Here is a 26,739-nt window from a genome sequence, read left to right as displayed (position 1 = left end):
CAACCGGGCTTCTTCATTGTCCGGCTGGTGGCACTGTCTGCAGCCATCCCCCTTCACAAGACTCAGGGACATACTCTGCTCACTGTACCAGCCCCCATGAGGAGGCCTGGAGCCCCGTGCAGGTGCAGATTGCTCAGGGGAGTGGACCGGCCTCTACAGGATTCCCGAGACTCCTGTAGGCACAGTCCCGGGTTCAACTGAGCACCAGAAAAGTTAAAAAACAAAAAAACATACAAGTAGAGAAAAGCTTAGGTTTTTTTTTTTGCATCTCTAAATAGAAGGAGACTCTTTTCCTGAAGGTACAGGTGTTCTGGAATGTCTTTTTCAATGGCTTAACAGTGTCTGGAAGGACCTGGCACAGTTAGGAAGATGAGCAACGTCTAAGTGTGCAAATACGTGCAGGCTGGGAGGTGGCTGTTTTTCCAAGCGGGGCTCAGTACCAGCAGGTGCATAATGAACACTCTAACATCTACCACTGGTAACGTTCTGAAGGAACTGAAGGTAATGGGTGAAGGCAGCATTTACGGATGGAAAAATGAGATGGTGGGTCGACAAAAGGGGGGGACGCGAAATGGAAGTTAAAGTAAAGACCCTAAAAACAGAAGTTGAAGTCATACTACCTTCTCTTCCATCTCACTTCTGGCTCCAGGCCGATTCGGAGGACTCTGAGAACTTGGAGTGTCACTGGGCTGGAACAGTAAAGAGAACGCTGCAGTCAGATGCCAGAACGGGAAGTCCTGGGCAGATAAGCGGACTCCTGCTGCGCGTGGGAAAGGTGGGCGTCCCCGTGGGGACTCGGCTAATGTCCCGACTAGGATTCCCGGCACGGAGTGTACACTTTCTTCTTTTCCTGAGTTCAACACATCTCCGTCCGGGCAGCCTCTAGCCTCCGTCTTTGCTGCGTTTCCCCAGGGCTGAGAGAGGCCAGGCGCCAGCCTCTCGCCACCCCACCTGGGAAGCAGGGCTGGGTCACACACCCGGCCTCCGACCTCAGAGCTTTTGGCTGTGCCCGCTGCCTTCACCCCCTTCACCTGCGACACCTCTCACCTCTACGCCAGGCCTTTTCTCTGTGGGAAGGAAAGGCCCTACCAAAGCTACGCGCAAAGGGCTGGGCTGAGAAGGCGGATGACCAGAGGAGGCAAAACCCTCAGCATGGAAGGAAGAAGAAAAAGGCTGAAGATCCCCAGCCCAGTTGCCTCACCTGCCCCGGGAAGGCCCACACCACGTCGCCTGCCCCTGATGGCACGCTGTACCTTCTAGCTGGCATGGCCCATCTCTACAAACAGGTGTTATGATCCCCTCCGGAGCAAGAGTGTCAGCTTCCGTACCTCAGCCTGTTTTCTGCACCACACTTAGAAGCACCTTTAGAAAATACAAATCGGGCGCTTGGGTGGCTCAGTCGGTTGGACGTCTGACTCTTGGTTTCGGCTCGGGTCATGATCTCACGGTCGTGGGATCGAGCCCCGCGTCAGACTCTGTGCTGAGCTGAGCGTGGAGCCTGCTTGGGATTCTCTCTCTCTCTCCTCCCTCTGTCCCTCCCCCCTGCTCATGCTCTCTCACTCTTCCTCAAATAAAAATAAAATTTAAAGAAAAAAAAGAAGAAAACACAAATCAGATTATGTCACCAACAGGCTTAAAATTTTACTTCTCTCAGAATAGAATTCACCTTTTCCCGTGGTTTGTACTATCTGGCCTCTATACCTTGCTCTATCCTCCCTTTGCCCCTCTCCAGGGTCTGGCCGGCCGCACCAACCTCCTTTCTTTTGGGACACCTTCAGCCCCATCTCTGGGCCTCCGTACTTGCTCTTCCCTCTGCGGAGAACACGGCTCCCACCCCAGGTCTGCTCAGGCTGCTCTGACCTCCTTGTCTAGAGAGCGGCCCCTCACCCACCATGTTACTCACTTTTCCATCACTCTGCCTGACCTCCTGTGCAGCATTTTTTGTGAAGCAGAGTTATTACATTTATTGTATAAATAAGTTATTATATTTATACGTATGTGTTGACTTGCCACGTGACTCTCCTCTCATTAGAATGTAAGCTACGCGGAGGCAGCCCCCAGGCTAATCTCGCTCATCTCTGCAATACCCACGGCTGGGACAGCGCCTGCAGACCAACTGAGCCTCCTTCTCCCTCCGGCCACGGTCCCTGGCACTTATTAGATCCTCAGGAACAGTGAGGACATTTGCTTCAGTCCTTGGGAAGTCCGTGCATGAAGGCTGATTTTCGTCACTGCCGCCTAGCCCTGGAGACGTTGGACCTGGTGGGAGGGCTGGCCCCATCCTACTTTACCCACCACACCACCCGCCACCCACATGTCTGGGGACCAGGAGTCATGAGGGCCAGAGGCAGACGGGGGCAACAGCGGGGGAACGGCCTGTTCTTTCCTTCCTCACTTTGCCCTGCAAATCACTTCTCTTTCTTACTGCCCTTATGACACATTAGCTGATAGCAAGCATGACTTCGGGGGGCACATCCATTTTAACAACAGCAGTGTAATTTCAGGCGCCTTGCTAGGCAGAGCACAGAAAATGCTTTCTGTTGAGACTGGAAGATTCAGTGCCTCACCTAGAGACCTCCCTGCTCCAGCTGCTGGTGGGGCCTTCCCTCCTTCCCCACTAGGGGCCCGAGGATGTCCCCTCTGCTGCTGGAAGGACTCTCATTCTGGGATACCCTCATGGTGTTTCTTTCCAAGTGTCAAAAGACCAAATTCAGAAAGGACAATGCTGAACCAATGTGACTTTCTTCCCTCATTAAGTAGACTTCAAGCTGGCCTGTTTGATATGTTCTGTCTCGTTAGGCACCTACTTCTTTCTTTTCTCATCTCCCTTTAAATTAGTCCAATTTGACAAGTAATTACTTGGTGCTACTAAGTAAGGCACTAGCTGAGTCCTGGGGAGACAGAGATGTGGAAGACCCAGTTTGTCCTCAGGGAATGCCACATTTAGAGATGGAGAGAACACAATTACACGGACACGGATGAGTACGGGTGTGTGAGAAGCACGAAGGACGCATAGCAAAGACACAGAGGAGAGAGCACCGTGTGGGGGTAAGGCCAACTAAGGCTTCCCAGAAAAGGTGGACCCACCTGAGTCTTGAGGAGTAAGTGGAAGACGCCGTGAGGAGCGCCTGTGAAGGGCCCGTCTCCTCTTGCCCACCCCCGCCCGCCCCTCCAAGTGCGCCTCCCTGCAGCTCACGGTGCCTGACCACGAAGTGCCCTCCAGCCCAGGGCTACTCATCAGAACATCTCCTCTCACATATTCCCTGTACAGCAGACCCCAGAGTTACTGGATGCCCCTGGCCACTGCCCAGCGTCCTCCCCTTGCTTATCAGCAACCAAGTCATTCCTTGGAGGCGCCTTACTTTGTTCTCGGTGTCTGAGAGGATGATGTCCTCTTGAGTCACAATTTCCATGGGACTGGTCAGGAACAGATCCTCTTCTAAGCTAGCCTCACCACTGTCTGCCTTCTTCATGGGAATGGCATTGGGTGGTGGCCGCCCAAACTTGATGTTTTTGCTCAACTGCCGCTGGAGAAAAACCAAAGAAAGATGTTCTGAAGCAGGGAAGCGGGTCACGAGAAGCGCGAGCAGATGCCCCGGCATATCTAGTGGGCACCGAGGCATGTTCTGCACACATTTCTAGACTAAATACCATGCCAGTAAGCCATGATGCGGTCCTGGAACAAGTGGATTCTTCTAGTTTCTTTTCCTTTCCCACCCTCAAGCCATGAGCTTTTTCATCCAGCCACCTCTTTCCCGGAGATGCCAACATTACCCAGGGGGCAGAGAGACCGCATTTCCGAACCAAAAGTGGGGATACGTGTTATGACAAAAATTTTTTGATTAACCCTATAAATGTATTTATTAAAAAGTCTTTTAAAAGTATAAAAATGGTACAGAAAATAGTTACGTGAAATGCAGGAACCACTGGGGGAAATCAAGACCCATGTGGTTGCTATAACAGGGGAACCCTCCAGCTTCTTTTGGACATGTTCTCCTTGAATATTTACGCTTTAGCCACCTTCCTCCCCAGCCCCTCACTCGAACACCATGTTCTTCTCACAATGGGCAGCAAGGTGAAGGAGGCCCCAGTGCTGGCAAGTCTTTCCACAATCAATGCGGAAATCATGGAAGGCACAGAACAATCCTGTCCTGTCCCTAGGACTCTTTTTGCCCTGCTGCAGCTAGACACTGTGAGCTGTGGGACAGAAGGGCTGGAGAGGCAGGCAGGAGGAAAGGGCCAAGGAGGGATGCATTATTGGTAGCAGGTAGCTAGAAGGGTGTGTGTGGGGGAAACGGGGTAGAAATTAGGAAGATCAATAGTGTTTAGAATTAGAGAAAAGCCAGATTAGAAAAGAAATATATTCTCTGAAGAAAAAATATATAAATATAACATTAAAGAAAGGGCAAAATATTTAATGGGTTGTGGCAGAGAAAATGAACATTCAGGAAGAAAAAAGGGTATGCCATGGCCACCTGAAGGACCATTGAATTAAAAATACTGTAGGAACGCCTGCCTTTTTCTACAGCAGGGTTCTCAACCTCGCACTACTGGCATTTCGGCCACATCATTCTCTGCTGTGGGGAGCTGTCCTGTGCGTTGTAAAATGTTTAGCAGCAGCGCCCTGGTCTCCAGGCACTAGATGCCAGCAGCAATTCCTTCCCTGCTGAGACAACCAAACATGTCTCCGTCGGTTGCCCGCTGTCCGCTGCGAGGATAAAACTGCTGTGGCTGAGAGCTCCTGCTCTAGACCTACGGACTTGGGCTTCATAGTCCTTTTGTGCCGGAAGGAAGGAAGGAAGGAAGGAGGGAAGGAAAGAAAGAAGGAAAGGAAGGAAAGAAGGAAAGACGGAAAGAAAAGAAAAGAAAAGAAAGAAAGAAAAGAAAGAAAAAAAGAAAGGAAGGAAGGAAGGAAGGAAAGAAAGAAGGAAAGGAAGGAAAGAAGGCAGGACGGAAAGAAAGAAAAAGAAGAAAGGAAGGGAAGGAGGGAGGAAGGAAAGAAAGAAAAAGAAAGAAAGAAAGAAAGAAAGAAAGAAAGAGAAAGAAAGAAAGAAAAGAAAGAAAGGAAGGGAATGCATTATCTGATATTTATCTTTAATCTGGCTAATATTTAATCCCATAGAGCTGCAAAGAGCCTTAGCAATCACATAGTCCAGCCCCTCATTTTATAAAAAATGTCAGAGGTCCAGTGGGGAGAGGTGACTGGCCCAAGCTTATGGAAAGAAAGTGTGGCCCCAGAGGGATTTGAAGCCGGGTCTCCTAAAACCAGTCATTGTTATTTGCATCGCATCCCACAGGTTCTCACAAATTTGACATTGCGCTTCTTTCTTCCTCTAGGGGCGGAAATAAAGATGATGCAGCATTTTTAAGACCTTGTCCAAGTTCCCTGGCAGGGGAATCCCTTGAGGGAAATGCCCCTTCTGAACTCAAGGGTACTAAATCCACCCACTCGTGCCCAGCTCCCCCTCGGCCCTGCATGGTAGACAGTGAGACTGCAGAGACATGGAAAAGATGAGCCCAAGACTGCCCTCCCCACACCCCAGGGCACCCCAGCATGCCAAGTCAGGAGCACAGAAAGACAGAGGACTTGTATTTGATCTGCTGCTATTTCAGCCTGAGCCTGGCTCCCCTGGCACCCCAGGGAAGGAGCACACATCAAAAGCCCCAAGTTCAGCCAGTGAAGTACAGCTTGAGCAGCCTGAAAGGGTTTTGGGGAGGAGAAGGCTGAAAAAGGTGTCTTCTCAAAACCAGTTTAGCAGGAAGCGGCAGTTAGTATCTACTCTAAGCAGATCAATAAGCAGGCACGGTTAGAGCAGCCGATGGAGCCAGACAAGAGGACACGGTGTAACGGAGTCACAGGCCCGTCTCACTCTGCTGACCTGTGGGAGGGGGGTCGGGACCTGGGCGGAGGAGGTGGCATGGTTCCTGTGTCCTAGCGAAAGCCCTAGCAGGACCTCCCTCTGGGACTCCCAGCCCAGCCTTCGGTCTACCAGTTATCCCTGCTCTAGGAGGGTTGGCCGAGAGCTGGAAAGTGTCCTAAATCCCCTTAGACTGAGACCTCCTTTTGTCAGGTCTGCCATCTCTCAGTGCTCCTGAACAACTAAAATGAGGGTATTTCTTCTAGTTATAATAGAAAGAATAATTCTTTAACGAGTTTCCAAGGAGAACTTGGCCTAACAGTCAATGCCAGTTAGGGGTTTTTGCCACCATCACAAAAAAAGAATGAATATGCTGATATTTTTCTTCATTAGGGCACCTTTTAAAATACTGATGTTGGTCCACCCTGATGCTTAAGAGACAACCAAGCATATGACACAATGTAATTGCAGCCTAGATGGAAATAAGCTCCAAAGACAGGATGACTGTCATGGTGAGCAATGGAAAAGCTACGAGAGAATGGAAAGAGGAAATCGATGGAATAAGAACAGGAGAAATAGGGCACACGGGACGAAGCTGGGAAGTGGAGAAGGTGGTGTTAAGAGCTAAGTGGAGAACGATATCAAAGAGGCGAGCTGAGAAGAGGGTGCAGGGGCGTGGGGCGTGGGCCTGGCGGCAGGTACCCAGCTGAGGGTGGGGAGAGAGGGAGGGAAGAAAAAGTGGAGGGTAGGAATGAGAATGTGTGTGTATCGAAGGGATGATTTATGTCACAGAGATGTGCATCCTGGCAAAAGAAACACAATGCTGTTGTTTTTGAGAATAACAGCGTGCATTTCTGTAAAGCCGCTGATTTAAAATCCTAGAAAAAATAAATTCAGGCTGGTGGCTACGAGCTTCGGGGGATGGAGGGGGGGGGACCCGGGTCATCACAGAAATGCTGGCCGCGTTCAGGGATCGAGCTGCAGCCTCTCTGTCCAGACAAAGGACTGCCTTCCTAGACACACACACCTGCAGCTGTCAGGGATGAGACCGCAGAACTAGGCCAGGGTAGGCCTTAGGGTCCAAGACCACGGTGACTGAGCCTCAGCTTCTCAAGGCCGAGGCTCCTGCACCTGCATGTTTTCCCTCCCTGCGGTTCCTGCTCCAAAGGCTTCCTTCAGCTGACTCAAAGGAGATAGGGCTGTCGAGACACCGTGTGACTTAACGACAATTAAAAGGTGACTGCTGAAACCTATTTGGCAATCTCGGGTGTCATGTGACTTGAATGTAGGGATCAGTGTGACTTTTTTTGTGACTTTAGTTCTGTCCACTACTCAAGGCATTGTCATGAGAGGAACTTTGATAGAAGCAATCCCTGACAACCGGCTGTTCGGACGACCACTCCCTCCACCTTCTCTACTACCCAGGGGCCCTTTATCTACACTGCAAGCACAGCCGGACGGGAGCGGGGACACTGCGCCTACAGCGACGGGCCACGCCGCCTGCTGCTGTGAATGGGGTTACTGTGAGGACTGGAATGTGAGCTAAAAGGGACTATATTTTACTCATTCAAATTGGGCCATTTTGTTGTAATATGGAATGCCAGAGAATGATGTTATAGGAATGCACATCCATATTTATGAGGCTTTTTCCTGTGGTGTGGGAATTCCAAGCACATCATATTCTGCAGCTCTCACACTGCCAGTATTTAGGTTCCACCAGATTTCTCACAGCCACCCTTTAGACCATGGCCGTGAGAACAAAGCCGAGGAAAAATGAAGTTGCTGTCCTCTTGAGTGAACTACAGATACACCCATAGTGAAAATGAATTTTTAAAGAGAGGCAACAGAAAAAGCATATAGATTTAAAGACATCTGCTCTATGCAGAGGCGGCTAAGAACAGGTATTTAGTCTTTGTGTCCTTGACAGCAGCATGAGGTGTCCAAATCCTCCAACATATGACACTTCGGCATTTTTAAGTGAAATCCAGCTCCGCAGGAGTCAGCGGCTACTGAAAATGGAGGCTTTCCCTCCCGGGCTAAATAGTCCGTGGACTAACAGAGTTAGCATTTTCTGACAAAGGTGTGGTATAATTCTAAAAATCACCTGCAGGCTTAGACTCCGATGTTCCTGCCTGAGTTTTATCATCAGTTGTTACCCACTTCATAGTCTGGGTCTGATCTGAAATAAGCAGGCGTCTCCCTGGTCTGTGATCTGGGCAGCTGTAAGGAACATCAAGGTCACTGCACTCCAAATGCAACCACGTGTGAAGCTTACCAAACCACTCCGTGCTAGAGCAGGTGAGCAGTGATTTCGTACAGATGGCAGACTTTAAGAACGGAGGGGCCAGATCATCCATCATATTCATCCCCTTATTTTTCAGATGGGGATGATGAGGGTCAGAGAGGTCCAATGACTTCCCTGGAGGCCACACAGCCAGGTGGTGGGGAAGGCCTGGCACAGAGTTTTTATTTCACCCATGGCCATGGAACAGCTGACTGTTATGTGTAGGGTCTTCAAAAAGGGCATCACTGTTGTTCTGGCCCCTATAACTCTCCTGTATATTAGAATTTGTTCTCCCTACAAACATGTAGTATTTTTATACTCAGGGAAAAAAAAGAGTCATTTTTCTTGTAAAGGTTCAATGATTTGCCACAGAAATTTTGGCAGGTGATAGATTCACTTGATTCAGAAAATGCAGGCTTATTCACGCTGCATTCATTCATTCTGCACTCAGTAGATAGGTTCCAGACCACCGCGGTGCCACGTTAGGCCGGCCGGCCGAGCTGGGATGACCATGTGTGGACACTAGAGGGCAACCTTTCCAAACGCAGTCAGTACACGCACAGTTCTGGGGGTTTCCGAGGGCTGGGAAGTTTCTTAGGCCAGAGAAAAATGGCTTCCCCCCCCCCAATGGCATTATGATAGAAATCTCATTTCAAAAGAATGTCTTAATAATGGTGGCTAATCAGCCTGCCAGGACGTCCACTGTCAAATAGGTATCCGTGACTTTTCTCTCTCTCTGTTTTTAATAAACATACATACATACACAAACACGATATCGAACATAAAAAACATACATGCGTCTGACATAACTAACACCCTCATTCCATGCTGGAGTCTACGAGGGGGCGGTCTTTTATGCTGCTTACTAAGCATCAATACCAGCATAACGTTGTCATGGAAAAATGCAAAGCATTCATGCAAGTTAATAAAGTTAACTACTATTTCTATGACTTACCAGGAACATACTGCTTAGTCGACTGAAAAATAAAGCACAGTCTTTTGGGGGTGATACAGTTATATCTTAATGTCACTCCAAAAATCACATTTTCTACGATAATGGTCCCCATTTCCCTCCTCAAAGAGCAAAGCCTCTATTTTTTAAAAGTGTAACTAGAGAGCTGCAAGGAAGATTATAAATCCACAGCAAAAGCAAAATTGGGCAGACCTCGGATGAGTAGATATTGTCCAAAGGAGAGCACTCAGGTTAGTTATTCTGCTTTCCTCACAATTTCCTTTCTGTTAATAGAACTGTTGCTTCAGGGAAGTTGGTTGTTTTACATTTTAATTGTGAGACCTGATTCTTTAAACTTGTGCCTTGCAGTGTGACTCGGAATAACAGGCACTCACATATTTTTACTGAGTTTCAACAGTGCAGAATTATATATTTTTCCCAACTCCAAATCCACTTCCTGGAGGGGCAGTGGCATGCGGTGTGATGTTAGCACAGACAGCATTTAAGACAACACACTATTATCTAATTTTTAAAGAACTCCTCGAAAGCCCTTATAAAATACAGCTGTTTCATGGACTGAACTCTGGAAGTCACTCCACTTGGAAAGGGCGTATTTATGAGCCAGGAGTTCAGAACTTCTTAGGAATAACAGTCCAGGAATCAAAAGATTTCACGAAGGAAAGGTAATACGGGGAGGGGGTCCACCGTTTTCTTTGGCGATCACCACCCCTTCCTCTTCTCCAACCTAGGAAAAGTGACAGCTTGCTTCTTCTTCTGAGTCTAGACCCATGTAGCAGCACAGCCAGCAAGCACGAAGAGCAGAACCTGGTTAGGACATGCTGGTATCTGGAGGAAGGGCTACGTTAGCTCTGAGGGCAGGACGGGGGCCCTGGGCCATGGCGGGCAGTAGGTATGAAGATCCGGGCAAGTTTGGGTGTGGTTCCAGAGTGTAAGCTATTTCCCCGCCTGCCATATGCTATATTCAGCTGAGTGTGTGTGGACATGTAACCAAACACAGATCGCAAAATGCATAGCTAATGTTCAGTAGAAACAAGAACATTTCAAGAAAATAGAAAACTTCGAGTATACTGCTTCATTGTATTGGCAGCTACTCAAGCCAGCTGTCCCCCACCCCCATTCATTCATTTATACATTCGTTATTGGAGACTTACAGACAGATGGAAACCAGCAAACCAGAGCCCCCGTTCGTAACCTGGATCGCCTCCAAGCCTTCCCACCTCAGAGAAGTGCTTGCTTGGGCACTTCTGTCAGGTGAGTGAATTCTACCAGGCTATCAGGCAAACCTACATGGTCGCATCCCAGGTGTCTCTGCTCCTCTTGCTTTCCCTGGATTTCCCATGATTTCAATCACATTTAGTGAGTAATTGTTTTATTATATCTTCATTATTAAGGAGTTACCACCTGAGTCAATTTTATAGAGGAAAACTGCCCGGCTCCACAGCATGAACAGGAGGGAGGTTTAAGAGCTGCGTGGCCTTCCTCCAACACAGGGTGGCTCAGGGGGAGCCAGATTTACAAATACGGCAAATAATAAAAAGTCTTACCATTCACTGTCCAAGTATGGAGACGTGCTGTGCATGCCCTCAGCTAACAGTTAACCCTGTGCTCAGGGATTATGGGCCACATTTCCAACTCTCCCCTCCCGCCAAGTCCTGCAGCTTCTCTTGGGTACCTGTCCTCATGACATGCAGTTAAAAATGAGGGAACAACTCGACAGAACAGGAGTGGAGTTGTTATGCAGGTGGGTATAATGGTGACGACGTACCTCTCCCAGGTGGACAGAAGGCTTCCAGAGAACATAGTCAGGGTTGAGAGAGCAAAAATTCCCACCAGAAGCTCCCCCTGGATCTCCCGATCCCTTACTCAAGGCCACTCTCAGGATGTTCCCACTTCCCACCATCGCCGGGCCCCCTCCTAAGGCTGACTTTCCAATCTCAAGCTGTCTTACCTGAAGAGTTTTGACTTTGCCCAGGATGTTGTCCTGTGACATTGCTTGAACTGTCTGCTCACTTTCTGCTCCCCCATCAGGGATAAAAATACTGTCATGGGAAAATGCCCGGGTTCCCATAGAATAGTTGAAGGACCTGGAATGCAAATCATGTGCTTCATTTTATTAGGATGATAATAATTCTTCTGGCAATTCAGCTTCCTGTTCCTCCTGATTTAGGGGACTCCCCCTACAATCCCTGTCTCATTCAGAAAGCACTTCCAGCATTGTGTCCTTTTCTGCGAGGGGTCAGCCAAGTAGCTGGGTAGGAGAAAGGGTCTCCCAGAAATAAGGGAGCATGTCTCCAACACAAGGTTTTAGAGCCACTCAAGGAGAGAACTCAAAGACAGCTCTTGACTTGTAGAGGACCTGGTACCTGAGGCCCTGGCAGGAATTGTAACTGGAGGAGCCCATGTCCTGACGAGCCTGACGAGCTGCCACTATCCGTTTTCCCCCAGTAAGTCCTGTCAGCCAGCCCTTTTGAAGTCATATGCAGATCTAGAGGTTAGAGGCAAGAGATTCTCTCTTTCAGATGACAACCAAATTGTTAGAAAGACCCGTACATCTAAAACAAAGACTTGACACAGCCCAGAATTGCTGGTAGGGCCTACAGGTAGAGTCTCTGGGGCTGGACTTGAAGAGAAATGAGAGTTGGGGCAATCCCGATGGGCTTCACGCACACTGAGCGGCTCGTAAGTGGTAGGTACCCAACAGTAAGCACGTTTCAGTTGAAGCGTTGTGTTTCATGGAGTCTGGACTTCCACCTGGCAGGGGGGCGGGTGGGGGGGGGCCTGCAGGAAGAGGAGCAGCAGAAGCCCACTGTTCCTCACTCAGCCTCGGGTACTAACTGCTCTCTGGGAAGGCTGCTCCCAGGGGCAGGCAGAACCACACCCTCTCCGGGAGGCAGGGCAGGTACATTCCCATGGTGCCAGGCACGCGGGCAGACTCCCGGGTGAGAGGGCCCCTCCCTTAGAGCGGGGTCCGGCCTGGAGCTTTTATCAGTGACTCGGGGCCAGCACTGGGGGGAAAGGCGCCTCCGGCTGGGCCTTCTGAACTCAATCACAGACGTGCAGCGGGCAGGGTCCTGACCAAATCTAGATGGAGTGAGGAAGGCTGAGTACCAAATCTTGTCTTCGAAAAGCATATGAGGTTGAGAAACGAAAGACCTGGATGCGAGCCTCCTGGCTGGGTGATCCTCATCAATACCATTAATAGCTGCCTCCAACCCCCACCCTGATGAAAAACCGCTGAGAGTTTTACTCCAGTCATTTCAACCCCAACCCCTTGTTGCAGATGGAACTCGGGGCAAATAACCTTATCTAAAGTCGTCCGAATAGAAGTCATAGATGAGAAAATGAGCTGCGGAGAACCGTCTCTCACCAGCCAGTGGAAGTGTTTCAAAGCAGTGGAAGGTCTTAGAGTCTTCCCTCTAGTGAGTGAAAGAGGGTGTGGGGGGGCCAATGGGAGGGGAAGACAGGACGCAAATGCCACGTGGGCTGGAACCTGGGAGGATTAGAGATACTAAATAGCTAGAAGAACCGGTAAGCTTTCAGCTAAATAACACCAGACACCATACAGCGGCAATGCACTTTATGAAATAGGAGGCACTGTCTAGGATATGAATGTGAAAAGAATTAAATATCTCCTTATCTCCCTGTCTTCAGAGACTCTATGGCCTATGTTACAAGATGAACAACCAGGTTTACCTAAAGAAGCTATGAAATAAACTTTTCATCTAGTTACAGAATCAAATCTTTTATAGGAAGTGCCATCAGAAGAGAATCAAATCTTTTAACATTCCGTCTAAACTTATCAGATTCCTGGCTATGATTCAGATGGGAGAAGACACAACCAACTTCATGTCTACACAGTGTTTCTACAAGTGGCTTAGACACATATACATGCTTTCAAATATCCTTACAAACACATATATACACAAGTCATTTTAGAAGCTTACTAAATGTTTACTAACAAATGTGTACTACGGTTGTGTGGCCACATCACCCTGGTGGTAGGCCAGAGCCCATTCCAGTTTCTAAGGCAACCTTGACTGAATCATGAACTTCATCTCCCTGATCCCATTCTTTTTCCAGGTAGGCTAAGAATCGACACTCCTACTCTTCTGTGTTACCCCAAATGTTCCTTGCTGCCAACCACAACTGAATGTCCATCCATTCCTCACTTCCAGATAATCATACTGAAAAACAGAGAAAAATGAACAGTAATGATAGCAGTAGTGATAATCACAATAACAGTGGCAGTCACAATGGTAATATTAATCCTGGCTAGATTTTATCGGACACTTGCTGTGTCCCTTGTGTGTGTGCTAACGTCTGCAGGGTAATATCTGAGTCCTTTTGACATATAATATTTAAGCCGTATGTGGTAGGCACTAGTATGAAGCCTATTTACAGAAGAGGAAACTAAGGCTTGAAGACAGTGGGTGACTTGCAATGAATGAAGTGACTGCATACATGTGGATCTGTTTCTGGTCTCATTTCCATTGGTCTACTTATCTATTTTTACTGCAATAATCCCACGCTGTCTCAATTACTACAGCTTTTTAATGACTGTTGGTATCTAGTAGTTTAACTTCTCCAGCTTTGATTTTTTTTTTGTCAAGATGGCTATTCTTATCTCTGCATAAATTTACATACATACACACACTTCAACACACTCCTAGAATTGCTTTTGGGATGGCATTAGATCTACAGATAAATTGTGGGATAACTAACATCTTTACAATACTTGATCTTTTAATCCATGAACATCAGATATCCCTTCATTTGTTTAGATCCCACTTACTTTCCCTCAATAATGTTTCGTAGTGTTGTGCGTAGAGGCTTTATACATATTTTGATAGATTTATTCCTACATATTTGATGTTTGTATAGCCTAAAATTTTTATTTTTTAATTGTTTATTGGTGGAATATTAAATTACAATTGATCTTTGCATATTGCTCTTAGCTTAGCTAAATTTATTAATTATAATAATATGACTTGATTCTTTTGGATTTTCTATGTATATAAGCAGGTTGCCTGTGACAAAAGGCAGTTTTGTTTCTTTATTTTAAATCCATCCTTCCTTCCTTCTTTTTTCCTCCCTTCCTCTCTTTTGTTGGTCACATTTCATTATCTAGGAACTTCACAAAGTTGAAGAGAAGTCACGATGGTAGACTTGACATGTTCTTGAACTAAGCAAAAATGCATTCAATATTTTACCATTAAGTTATGCTGTAACTTATAGAGTTTTTGTAGGTTATATCACTGCTTCTTCGAAAAGACAGGCAGTCTATCATCTTTTATTTATAGCTGATATTAAGATTTTTCTCTTTGCCTTGGTTTACAGCAGTTTTACTCTCTTGTGGCCAGTGTGATTTTCCTTTAATTTATCTAGCTGGGGATACATAATACTTCCTAAACCTGTTGCTTGTGGCTTTCATCAGTTCTGGAAAATTCTCAGTCTTCAAATATTGCCTCTACCCCCTTTTTCCTTTATTCCTCCTCTGATTCTCTGATGTTAGAATGTCTCCCCATGAGCCATATGTCCTCATGCTGTTTTCTGTACCTGTCAATTCTTTTTACTCAGTATGACTTAGTATGGATTTTTCTTTTACTTTTTTAAGATTTTATTTATTTATTTGTCAGAGAGAGAGAGAGGGTGCACAAGCAGGGGGAGTGGCAGGCAGAGGGAGAAGGAGGCTCCCCAGTGAGCAAGGAGCCCAATGAGGGACTTGATCCCAGGACTCTGGGATCATAACCTGAGCTGAAGGCAGACGCTTAACCGACAGAGCCAATCAGATGTCCCCTAGTATGGATTTTTCTACTAACCTAGACTTCAGCTCATTAATTCTCTCTTTAGTTGTATCTAATCTGCTGTTAAAATGATCTATTGAGCACTTAATTTCAGTAGTGTTTTTCACATCTAGAATTTCCATTTGATTCTTTTTAATAGATTGCAGTTCTCTGGTAAAATTCTCTATTTTGTCAACTATTTTATTGAATGTATTAATCACAATTATTTAAATATCTGAAACTCCAATATCTTTTATCATCTTTGGGTCTACTTCTATTATTTTGTTTTTCTCATAGTCTGTTTCTCCACTGGTAATTTTTTGATTGAATTCTATATATCAAGAATGAAACATTATAGAGGCTGGGTTCTCTCCTCCCAGAGAGGACTCACCCAATCCTTCAGCCATTAGTGGAGGAGCAGATCACCTCAATCCTGTTAGGGACTGAACTGACCACAGCTGGTTAGCAATCTTTATAAGGCTCAGACTACCTCTGCTTTGTCCTCACTTCTAGGGTACAGGTCTCCTGTTGTCTCAACTGACAGCCTGGGTTGCTTCCTAAGGTCCCCCTCCTTGGTAGACCCCAATTTTCATCTTTCCAACATCAGACTGTCAAAAACTCTGCCTTGCCTTTCAGCCTCTATCCTTGTGCAGCTTTATTAACAAATTCATCAGAAGGAAAACTGTTGCCTAGATTTAGATTCTTTCTTCTGAGTTTCTCTTCTCTTGGGGATTTCAGTCCTTCAAGTCCTGGCTATCTTGGCAGCCACAAACTCCAGCTTTTTTATTCCAGGCTCCAGAAGATTGCCTACAGCTCTGCTCTCTTCTCCTCTTGGCAGTCACTCTCAGGCTTTTTGGTCTCTTGTTCTCCACCAGGAGTCACCTAATGCCCACAGGGGAGAAGCAATATGCAGAAAGTTGGGCTCAATTCAGTGGGCTTCCATTCTCTCCAGTATCTTGTTGTTCAAGTCTGATGCATTCACAGCAATCAGATGCCTTTAAACAGATGTCTTTGTTTAAATATTCTATCTGCATTCCTAGTTGTTCTTGGTGGGAGCACTGATTTGCAACATGCTACTTCATCACAGCCAGAAACAGAAGTGATTAAATAACTTTTTGATATTTATGAAGTTTCTACATTTGTCAGAACCTACTTATTTATATGGCTATGACTCTTAAGAGGATTACTTTTCAAAGTGAGCAAAAACATTTCTACCTTTTTCTTCTTAGATCTAGTTTTTGTCCTATTTTAAAGCTCTGAGAAGAAACAGCGGAGGAGAATGGTAACTGGTTTATTGATTATATGAATGAACACTCTCCTCTAAATATTTCAGTTTACATAATGCAAATTAACATTAAATCCTTGGCAATTTGTATAATTTTAAATCTTTGGTGATCATGGTTACCAGTTCCAGTTCCAAACAACTCTACAATGTAGATTATTTCCTTTTATCTGAAGGGGAAGCTGAGACAAAGAGTAGGTAAAAACACTGCCCAGAGTTCTAGAATTTGAGACAGGGCTGGAAATCAAACTGAATAGGCCGCGTGTGGAGATCTCAGCTTGAAACTATGTTCTTATGAACAAAGAGTTTGGTGGAATCATTGTCCTTAACAGCTGGGAACTAGGAATTACATGATTGGGAGGTGGAGGGGCAATTTAACACAAATTGTACCTTAGCAGAGTTCATCTGGACTTCTTTATTCTTGACATTTAAAGATCTTTCACAATTGACTGCGAATCAGGCCAATCCTCCCCCTTCCTTTTATTATGAGTGAACCTAGAGGCAGGACCTTGAGCCTCAAAGCTGCAACTTTCCTTCAGGCTTTATGTTCTCAAAAGAAAAAAATGGCACTTGCTGTGTGGGAACCTTCTCTTCCCATGCCAAGAATACAGAGCAGCCTCTTGATCATGAGAAGAGATGTATAAAGACCTCTAAAATCCCCCAGATTTTTAACTTTTAAATGAAGGACTGTCAATACATTTAACAGTCCTTTACATTTAAACAAGATCTAAAGTCAAACGCAAAGCACCTATAGTAAAAACAAACTCTAGAAGGAAAGAAAGAGGCCCACTTGGGAAATTTATAACAGCACTGGTCTCTGAGGAAGTCTTCATTAGTTCAGGGAAGAATCACAGCCATGCCTTATAAGAGGGCAGAAAAATTGTTCCTTTGGACTTGGAGTTCCGGGCAGTAGAAGTTCCTGGGGCCCTAGGGACAGAAAGCATGGCTGAGATGTCATAACTCTCATTTCTGTATCTCTGTCCTGGCTTTGTTGCTGTTGTCACTGATGTTATTGCTATTGGTGGAGAGGTTCAGGTTTCAAACATCTCTTCAGAGGCCTCCAATCAGCCCGCAGAGCCCAGCTTTTGGTCTTTCCCGTTCACTCTTGGCTGACTCCGACCATTATCCTTTCAAAGGCATAGACAGTGGAACAACCCAAGGCCACTCCTCTGGTTTCAACAATCGCTTTTTAAAACGGTCTGTGTGACTCCAATACTATGCTCTCCTCTCCCCACATGTCCAGCTACATAGTGGACCCTGCTACTTGGCTGTCCCACTGTCTGCAAACTCCACATCAATGAAATCAAAGTCATCAGTGTTTCCCACAAAACTCCCATTTTTTCCTGTTTCTTTGTTACCATCACCCCTCAGGCTCTGTGCTGTATGATTTTATGTGAGGTCGGGTCCAGGTTAGGGGAAAGCTGTGGTGCGTTAGACCTTAATGAGTAACATCAGAAATCCTTCAAAAACAATGCAGGAATCAATGGGTAGGACTGAAAATCCTGAGCTCCCAGACGACTTCAAGCCTGCACCCATTCTGCCTGCGCGCGCTCCTCCACCCACCCCTGCTGCTCGGAGGCTGGGGCTGCCGCTCTGCACATCTCCGGTGGCTCTCTCTGCAGGGGAACCAGCAGCTGACGGGGGGCGCTAAGCCAGGGCACCGTCCGCACTAACAGATGGCAGGCCTTGCACAGCCGACAGTCACTGCTCACGGGCCCTTCTGTGACTACGCAGTCCACACCTGACTCTCTTTGGACAACAGAAGCTGAGGGCCCGGATGAGAGGGAGACTTGACCAAGACAGAACTGAAACCAGAACTCAGGAGCCTGGGTCACAGCTGACGGAGCCTTCTATTTTAACATGGTGTTTGTATCGCTTCTCGGCCTTTTGGCTAAGATCAAGTGTAGTATCTGTTCTTATCAGTTTAACATGGTGTTTGTAGAGGTTTGTATTTCTTTGGGAACAAAGATGCTATGTGAACAACAGCTGCTAGACTATGACAAGAAAGTAAGAGACTCCCTGGTTCACCCACGACTGCAAATCTTACACAAAAGAAGGTGAACCAATTTTATTGCTTAAATACCAAATCTGTGAACACCAAATGAGATCCCAGCATCCGGGAATTTTTTTTAAAGTTTTTTTTTTTTTATTCATTTGACAGAGAGAGCACACAAGCAGGGAGAGCGTCAGGCAGAAGGAGAAGCAGGCTCCCCGCAGACCAGGGAGCCCGATTAGGAACTCGATCCCAGGACCCTGGGATCATGACCTGAGCTGAAGGCAGACGCTTAACGACTGAGCTACCCAGGCGCCCCTAAAAATTTATTTATTTGAGAGAGAGAGAGAGGGGGGGGGTGGGGACAGAGGGAGAGGGAGAGAGAGAATCCAAGCAGACTCCATGTCCAGTATGCAGCCCAATGCAGGGTTCAGTCTCATGACCCCAAGATCATGATCTGAGTTGAAATCAAGAGTCGAGGGGCGCCTGGGTGGTTCAGTTGGTTAAGTGTCTGCCTTCGGCTCAGGTCATGATCCCAGGGTCCTGGGATCGAGCCCCATGTGGGGTTCCCTGCTGAGCGGGAGGCCTGCTTCTCCCTCTCCCACCACCTCGTGCTCTATCTCTCTCTCTCTCAAATAAATAAATAAATAAATAAATAAATAAATAAATAAATTCTAAAAAAGAAAAGAAATCAAGAGTTGGACACTTAACCAACTGAGCCACCCTGGTGCCTCATTATTCTCCTTTCTATGTCTATGAATTTGACTATTCCAGGCACCTCATACAAGTGGAATCATACATTTGTCTTTTTGTGTCTGGTTTATTTCACCTAGCATAATGTCTTCAAGGTTCACCCACGTAGCATGTGTCAGAATTTCATCTTTTAAGGCTGAAAAATATTCTACAAGATGTATAATACCACATTTTGTATGCCCATTCATCTGTGGATGAGCATTTTGGCCAGTGTGAATAATGCTTCTATGAACACTGGTATTAATCAAGATTTTTAAAAATGTGTAAGTATAGCATCATGACTTATAACTATGTGTAGACATGGCTGAAAGATAAATAGGTGTTCCCTATGTCCTCATTTCACACCAAAGATTTGACATCACTTTCATATCCTCTACCCAAATTAAATAGTCACTCTCTGTAAAGATTAGTAGAGACTTTAACAGGACGAAAGAAGAAAAAAAAAGGAGGAGAAGGAGAAGAGGGAGAAAGAAGAATTTCTTGACATTTGCCTAAAATCATGGGAAATTTGGAGGTGCAATGCTTGAAATGCTGACTGTGATATCTGAGTCACAGAGCCACAGCCCCTTGGGTTCCATCCTGACCCCATATGCCCCAGGAGGCTTAAACACCATGAACAGGACTACTAACTGGAGGCCAGAGGCTTCTAATACGTTGAATCTATTCTAACAGAATTGACTATTGATTATTAGCCTTTAGAAAGACTTGGAGTGGCTTAGGGGGTCCTGTTTTACCTACATCTTATTACATTTAAGCCCTTTGATCTAAGTTATTATGGGTTTGGAAGGAGAGGAAGAAAGATACACTGCTGTTCCTCCCCAACTCTACCTCCTTCTCTTTTATTTACCCAGAGTCAGCCGGACTGACTGTCATAATTCTACCTAGAAGCTCTAAAAGGCTATTTAAGGATAAATAATATAGTACTCTTGGGCGCACTTTGGCAGCACATAGACCAAAATACAGGGCTGTTTTGAAGGGCCCATTTCTGCGCTTAAAGCTGTCAAAGATTTCAGAAAACTCAGCTGAGGCCTGAATGGTTTGTCCCATTGTGCTATAATACACAGACCTGGATGATTATGCTAGTAACCACGCCAAAAACAATATAAAGTTCACACATTTAACCTCTGCTCAGGAGAAGCTTTTATTTTTATTATTTTAATTTATTTATTTATTTTTAATTTTAAAATGACTTCAGCCTTCTAAAGTCACTGCAAGTATGGTATGAAGAGCTTTTGTTTTCCTGGACCTCTGGAGGAAAGTTGCTGGCATGGTGCTCTCCGCCCTGCCCCCCCCCCCCCCAGGGGACAGCGGCCGCTGGAGGATCAGCTCTTGAACACAAAGACGTGTGTGGGAGAGCTCCGAAGTAGGTGGAAGAAGCCCTGACGGCAGCTGAAGAGCCAGTGAGGGTATAATTGTCACTGTGGCCTGGTTTTACCTCCGGCCTGTGGGAATATGACTGACATCTGCAAATGATCTCCAACTGAAGTCCTCTCCAATTCCGCTTCCTCTCAAACTCTGCATCAACCTTAGAGCCGTTAACTTGCCAGCGCAGAAACTTCCAGCAGTTCCCTTTTGTTAAAATCTCCCCAGAGGAAGCTGCAATGGTTGCTGGCATTTAAAGCTCTGCACGACAGGGCTCCAAACGACTCTGGCTCCGTGAATCGAAAGCCGTGTTGTAGTGCTGGGAGTTCGTGCTCACACTCGAGCCCGGGTGCCCACTGCTCAAACCTCGTTCTCCCACTAACCTGCTGTGTGGCCTTGGGCAGGAACTACGTCTCTAGGTGTCTCAGTTTCCCCATCTGTAAGTGGGGGGGATATTCGGACCTACCTCATGAAGCTTCTGTTAGGATTAAACGAGGCAGGATATGGAAAGCACTGAGAATCGTGCAAGCACTCACATAAGCGTTACCCTACTTCAAGCAGCCTGTAAGACACACTGCTCCATTCCCCAAATAGCCTCTCTGGGCTCTTCCTGTCCATGGGCTGCCCAGTGCCAACCTCTCAGTTCAGGCCCTACTCATCCTTCAAAGTCCAGCTCAAATCTTATTGCCCCCACACAGCTCCTCCTGCTTCCTGGAAGAAAGGAGTCTTTTCTTCCTCTGAAAGGAGGAAGAACGCTTTCTTCCTCTCCAGTTAGTAGTCCTGTTCATGGTGTTTAAGCCTCCTGGGGCATATGGGGTCAGGATGGAACCCAAGGGGCTGTGGCTCTGTAACTCAGATATCACAGTCAGCATTTCAAGCATTACACCTCCAAATTTCCCATAATTTTAGGCAAATGTCAAGAAATTCTTCTTTCTCCCTCTTCTCCTTCTCCTCCTTTTTTTTTCTTCTTTCGTCCTGTTAAAGTCTCTACTAATCTTTACAGAGAGTGACTATTTAATTTGGGTAGAGGATATGAAAGTGATGTCCTGCTTACGGGCACAGCCGCAGCCGTGGTCCCTACATCCTTGAGCACCAGCCACATCAAAGTCCAGGAGAGAAAGACGAACTGGCCAGGTGGGTCCCACGCTCATGCCTATTTCTCTTGCTGTCTTAGGGTATGGCTACTCTAATCATGCCTTAAATGAGAGAGAAGATAAAAGTGCTGCGCATACTGTAAAGTGCCACACAGACGTGATTCCAACAATAATGGCGTCCTCTTATCTCCACCACAGTCCGAGGAGCTGCATGAGGGCAGAGATCACGTCTGTTACCTTTGTTTCTCCCATAGAGCTTCGTACCATAAAATGTGTAAGTTTTTTCAGTGGAAGAGTAAATGATTAATCCTGTAGAAGAGTCCATGTCCTAGACGGGTAGGTCACTGAGGGAATGGAAAGCTTGAGGCAAACATGCTGATGGGAGGAGGAGGAAGATTTTCAGACCATGGGCATTTTTCAGGTATGGTAGGCCTATGCATTGTGGTGGGCCTATGCCAATGGGTGGGCGAGTGAGAAGGACATGCAGCATCTGAAAAGGCTTCTTCTGGGCCTCCTTTTCGATTCAGATCAGGGAAGTGCTCCAGACTCTGCTTCCCACCTTCTGTGTCAAACCCTCTCTCTCTCACCTAGTTTTCCTGGTTTCACGCTCTGTCAGATGCAAGCAACGGAAACTAACTCTGTCCTACTCGGCCAAAAGAAAATTTACTGGAAGAAGAGTGGGGGCTTGAAGAACCAAGGAAGCTAGAGTCCAAGCCTGAAAAAGACAGGAGTAGAACTGCAGAGGTGCAGGCACGGGGAGGCCCAGAGCCGCCGCCCCGCGGGAAGAGCCTGCTTACGGGCACAGCCGCAGCCGAGGTCCCTACATCCCTGAGCACCGGCCACGTCAAAGTCCAGGACAGAAAGACCAACTGGCCAGGTGGGTCCCATGCTCATGCCAGGCTGCACTTAGGGGAAAGTGCAGGATCGGGCCCTTTGGCTTCTGTCCTAGGAAGCAGGCACGATGTCTTATGAGAGGCACACACAGAGAGGCAAACTTGATGACATGGAAACTAAAACTGGGGGAAAAAAAACTATTGGGAAAGGAAACTGGATGTTGACAGCTAATTACCAAAAACAGCCACCGCACCATGCTTCTGATGCTGTGTCTTGATTCTCCTTTCCAACTTAGCCCACCCGGATGGACAACGCCTCTGAAGAGCACTCTGGTGTTTTGACTCTGCTTCTCTCGCAAGAGGGCTGACGTTCTTTCTCGGTGGCATGCGCTGCAGCCTGAGAGCCGGGGATGCTGTTCCCCAGGCTACTGGGATGCCCAAGCCCCAGGCCTCCAGACTCTCAGGTACGGCAGATAAGCTATGTCTTTACTGTTGAAGATACTAGTTGTGTTTTTTGTTACAGCTGAAATCATCCTACAGGATGATGCAGCCTTCTAGCCATGACTCGACACACGAGGCACATTCTAAGATCACTGCCAACATTTAACCTCGGGGCGTGAGCCTACACGGAAATTCTCCACACCCATCAAAGGAGAAGCTTTCTGCAGCTGCACCATTCACACGTCTCAGGCCAGTCCCCCTACTCCTTATCCTTTGTCTTCTTTGGACAAGCATCATGTAATTTGGGACCACAGATATTGGGTAATTACCATAGCAATGATTAGGGATTCACTTCAGGAATAAGGAAATATAATTACAGTCCCATTGCAGCTTGTTGCCATGACAACAGGGGCAATTGCAATTGATCAGCAGTTTTCTTCTAAACAGATCCGTGAGTCTCATTCAAATGAAATGCTAAAGAGCAATTAAGGATCCTCATCAGACAAACTAGAGTTGCTGGAAGAGACTGGAGTCAGATTCTATTTTGTGTGGCATCTTGAAGGCGCGTGCCAGACTTTGGTATCCTGTGAAAACACATGGTGCCCCACAGGCAATGGAGTACCAATCACCTCGTAATTACAACAGAAACAGGATAGGAAGAGGAGGGAATCTTGGAATCTTAAAACACACCCTCTTAGAACTGGAAGTCAAAGGGTCATTTACTCCGGCCTCTGAGCTCAATCCTGTGTCTCCATCGCATAGGACGAGCAATCGTCTAACCTGCCCGTAAAGTTCTGTAAGGTTTGCATGCGGTCTGTTTCCACAACTCAGTTGCTCCTCCTGAAGAAAGACCTTTTCAGAAACCTCTCTAGTCACCATTTCTGAATCAATTTAGTCTTGGTCTATGCTCTGGAAATAGAAAACTAGCACCAACACCCTCTTTATCTCAGTAGTAATACTACCCTGCATTTGTAAAGTGCTATTTTATAGCAGAGAGTGGGAATATCACATGTGGGTTTTTTGGTCCTCATAATAAGCCGGGGAGAGAGCATGTCCACTTCACAGATGAAGGGGCTGGCTTGGTCAAGATCACACAGCTCAGGAGTGAAAGAAACCGCGTGCACAAGAGACCCTGACTCCCGCTCTGTTGCTCTCCCACACGCTGTGTCACCAAGAACTGCAGATCCATCAACCTCCATCCGCTCTATACTTACTCGGCCCAGCCCCATTCGTTCTCTGGCTTAGTGCCTAAATTTCATGCATTGAACGGTCTTGTGCCTCTTTTCTAGTCCCTGTTCAATCAGCACATCCCAGGTTCCTAAGGGTAGAGCATAACTGCTCAAGTCACTAAGTCTTTTCTGACTTCACCTTCTGAAAAGCAGCAAGGCCGAGGGATCTAAGGTACCACACGGGTACCAGGGAGCCCAAGCTCCACGGCAATCCCACCGATGGCATGTTGTCTTACTACACCATGTCAGTGGCTCAGGGGGACAGTGAGCCTCTTTACCGTGGTGGGAAACTGAAGGATGACCTACATGAACACTGAACATACAGTGGGGAGAGTCAGCATGGCAAAAAAGAGCAGTATTTGTACATTCAGTATATGAATGATCTGAACGCCTGCTGTGTGCTAGGCACAGTTCTAGAGGTTGGAAATACAATGAATACCCATGCAGGCCTACCCTTATGGAAAGGTAAACTGTGAGAACAATGGCAGGGAGGCCTGATCTAGGCTGAGGGGGGCAGAGTAAGCTTATTCCCCGAGGAAGGCACATTTGTGAAGAAAAATGAAGGATAAAGAGTAATGAGTTGGGTGAAGCGAGTGGAGATGGGGCATGGGGTTGTTCCAGAAAAAAGGCCGGCCACGTGCAAAATCAGCTGACTTGGATTCTAGTCACACCTCTAACACTAACAGCACCGCACTGTGATCTCTTCAAGTCTCAGTGTCCCCATCTATAAAGTGAAAGGATTGGATCAGGACTAAAAACTACCTTAGACTTTTAACTTTGGTGTGTGTATGTGTGTGTGTGTGTGTGTGTGTGTGTGTGTGTGACTACTAAATAAGGATATAAGTATAAAGTAGGATTTATATTTCCTTTTGTGTGTATGTGTGTGCAGAGGGGCTGCATGGGGTCAATCACAGGCAATTTTTTCTTCTTTTTACAGTCCAGATGTCTTTTTTTTTTTTTTTTTTTAAAGCATCTATCCTGCCATGAATTCAAAGGAATGGATTCTAGCAGCTCAGGCCCCTTTCCACTGGTTCTAAAAAAGTGTGCTTTTCTGGGTGGAGCAGGCTGGCACTTGAACCCAAGGACCTTTCTCTTTTGCTTCCTTCTTTTTCTGATCACTTTGCTTCACACGTTTCAGGAAGCTATCTTGGCTATTAGAGGGCTTAATATGCTCAATACATAACATGAATTCTCTGGGCAAGCATCTTGTCCAACAGGACCTACAGCATTCTGGGTAACGTTGCAGACACTAACAGTCTTGTCACGGTGACATGTGTGGGGCAGTCCTTTTTGATGGAGCCCATTCCCTTGATGTCTATACTATCACCTTTCTTGTAGATCCACACGTGTGTGGCCAAAGGAACAACTCTACATGTCCTAAAAGGCACAGGCAACCATTTCCAATAGGCAGTCTCAAACATGACCCGCAGCTCCTCCCCAGGTCCTCTGTCCCTTCAAGCCAAATGCGTCGCTCGGTCCCGGGCACTCAACACCCTCAAGCAAATGGGCGCTGCTGCCTCTCCTTCCAACCAGCCTGCTCTAGTCTGCAGTGATGTCCTAACTTCAAAATTAACCTTTTCTGTTCTCCCCCACATTTCTACCTCCTATTTTGGGAATTTAGGAGAGGAGAATAAGCCCTGAATCTCCCCTGCCAATATGAACTTATCCCCTCAGCCAGATACGACCTCATCAATGCCACATTCATTACTTTAAAACAAAATCTTTATTGAGATATAATTCACATGTCATAAAATCCATCCTTTCAAAGGGTACATTTCAATGATTTTCAGTATATTCAAGGAATTGGGCAACTATCAGCACCACCACCTAAGTTTAGTTTTTAATCATCCCCCAAAGAAACTCCATACCCATTAACAGTCACCCCCCCAACCCACCCCATGCCTGGCAACCACTAATCTTTCTGTCTCCATGAACTTGCCTGTTTGAGTCATTCATATAAATGGAATCATACATTAGGTGGTATTTTCTAACTTCCTTCTTTCACTTAGCATAATGTTTTCAAAGTTTATCCATATCATGCCATGTATCAGTATTTCATTCTTTTTTATTCCCAAATAATATTCCATTGTATAGCTATACAACCCATTGTATTTATCCATTCATCTTTTTTTTTAAGTCGGCATGCATACCAACCTGGGACTGGAACTCAAGACCCCAAGAGCAAAAGTCACATGCTCTGCTGCCTGAGCCAGCCAGGCACCCCTATCCATTCATCTTTTTTTTTTTTTTTTCTTTTTAAGATTTATTTGACAGATAGATAGAGAGCGTAAGTAGGCAGAGAGGCAGGCAGAGGGAGAGGGAGAAGCAGGCTCTCCGCTGAGCGGGGAGCCAGACGTGGGGCTCGATCCCAGGACCCCAGGATCACGACCTGAGCCGAAGGCAGACGCCTAACTGACCGAGCCACCCAGGCGCCCCTCCATTCATCTTTTGATGGACTTTTGGATTGTTTCAACTCTTTGGCTATCATGAATAATGCTGCTATGAACATTTGTGTACAAGTTTTTGTGGGGACATGTGTTTTCATTTCTCTTGGGTATATATCTAGGATTGGAATTGCTGGGTCATATGGTTACTCCATGTTTAACATTTTGAGGAACTGTCAAACAATGGCTGTACCATTTTACATTACCATCAACAATGTATAAGGGTTCCAATTTCTCTACATTCTCACCAACACATGTTACTGCCTGTCTTTTTTTTTTAATTATTAATTATAGCCTTCCTAATGGCCATCAAGTGATATCTCATTGTGGTTTTGATTTGCATTTCCTGGATAACTAATGATGTTGAACAAGTATTTTTTCATATGTTAATGGATCTTTTAATATCTTCT

General features: G+C 46.3%; 1 protein-coding gene and 1 pseudogene across 1 annotated transcript in view; one reads left to right on the top strand and one right to left on the bottom strand.

Annotated features, from left to right (window-relative positions):
* The window catches only part of CRACD (capping protein inhibiting regulator of actin dynamics), a 253,368-nt gene that overhangs the window by 17,924 nt on the left and 208,705 nt on the right, over nt 1-26,739 (bottom strand). The window contains 3 exon segments of the mRNA XM_032400426.1: nt 621-689; nt 3,363-3,527; nt 11,064-11,199. Coding sequence (XP_032256317.1) covers nt 621-689; nt 3,363-3,527; nt 11,064-11,183 — 354 coding nt within the window. The 5' untranslated portion in view covers nt 11,184-11,199.
* LOC116630363 lies at nt 18,052-18,201 on the top strand (annotated as a pseudogene).

Source organism: Phoca vitulina, unplaced genomic scaffold, assembly GCF_004348235.1.
Source record: "Phoca vitulina isolate PV1807 unplaced genomic scaffold, GSC_HSeal_1.0 scaffold3, whole genome shotgun sequence".
Classification (NCBI taxonomy): Eukaryota; Metazoa; Chordata; class Mammalia; order Carnivora; family Phocidae; genus Phoca; species Phoca vitulina.
The sequence above is the reverse complement of the archived record's forward strand: the minus strand, read 5'-3'. Positions and strand labels throughout refer to the sequence as shown.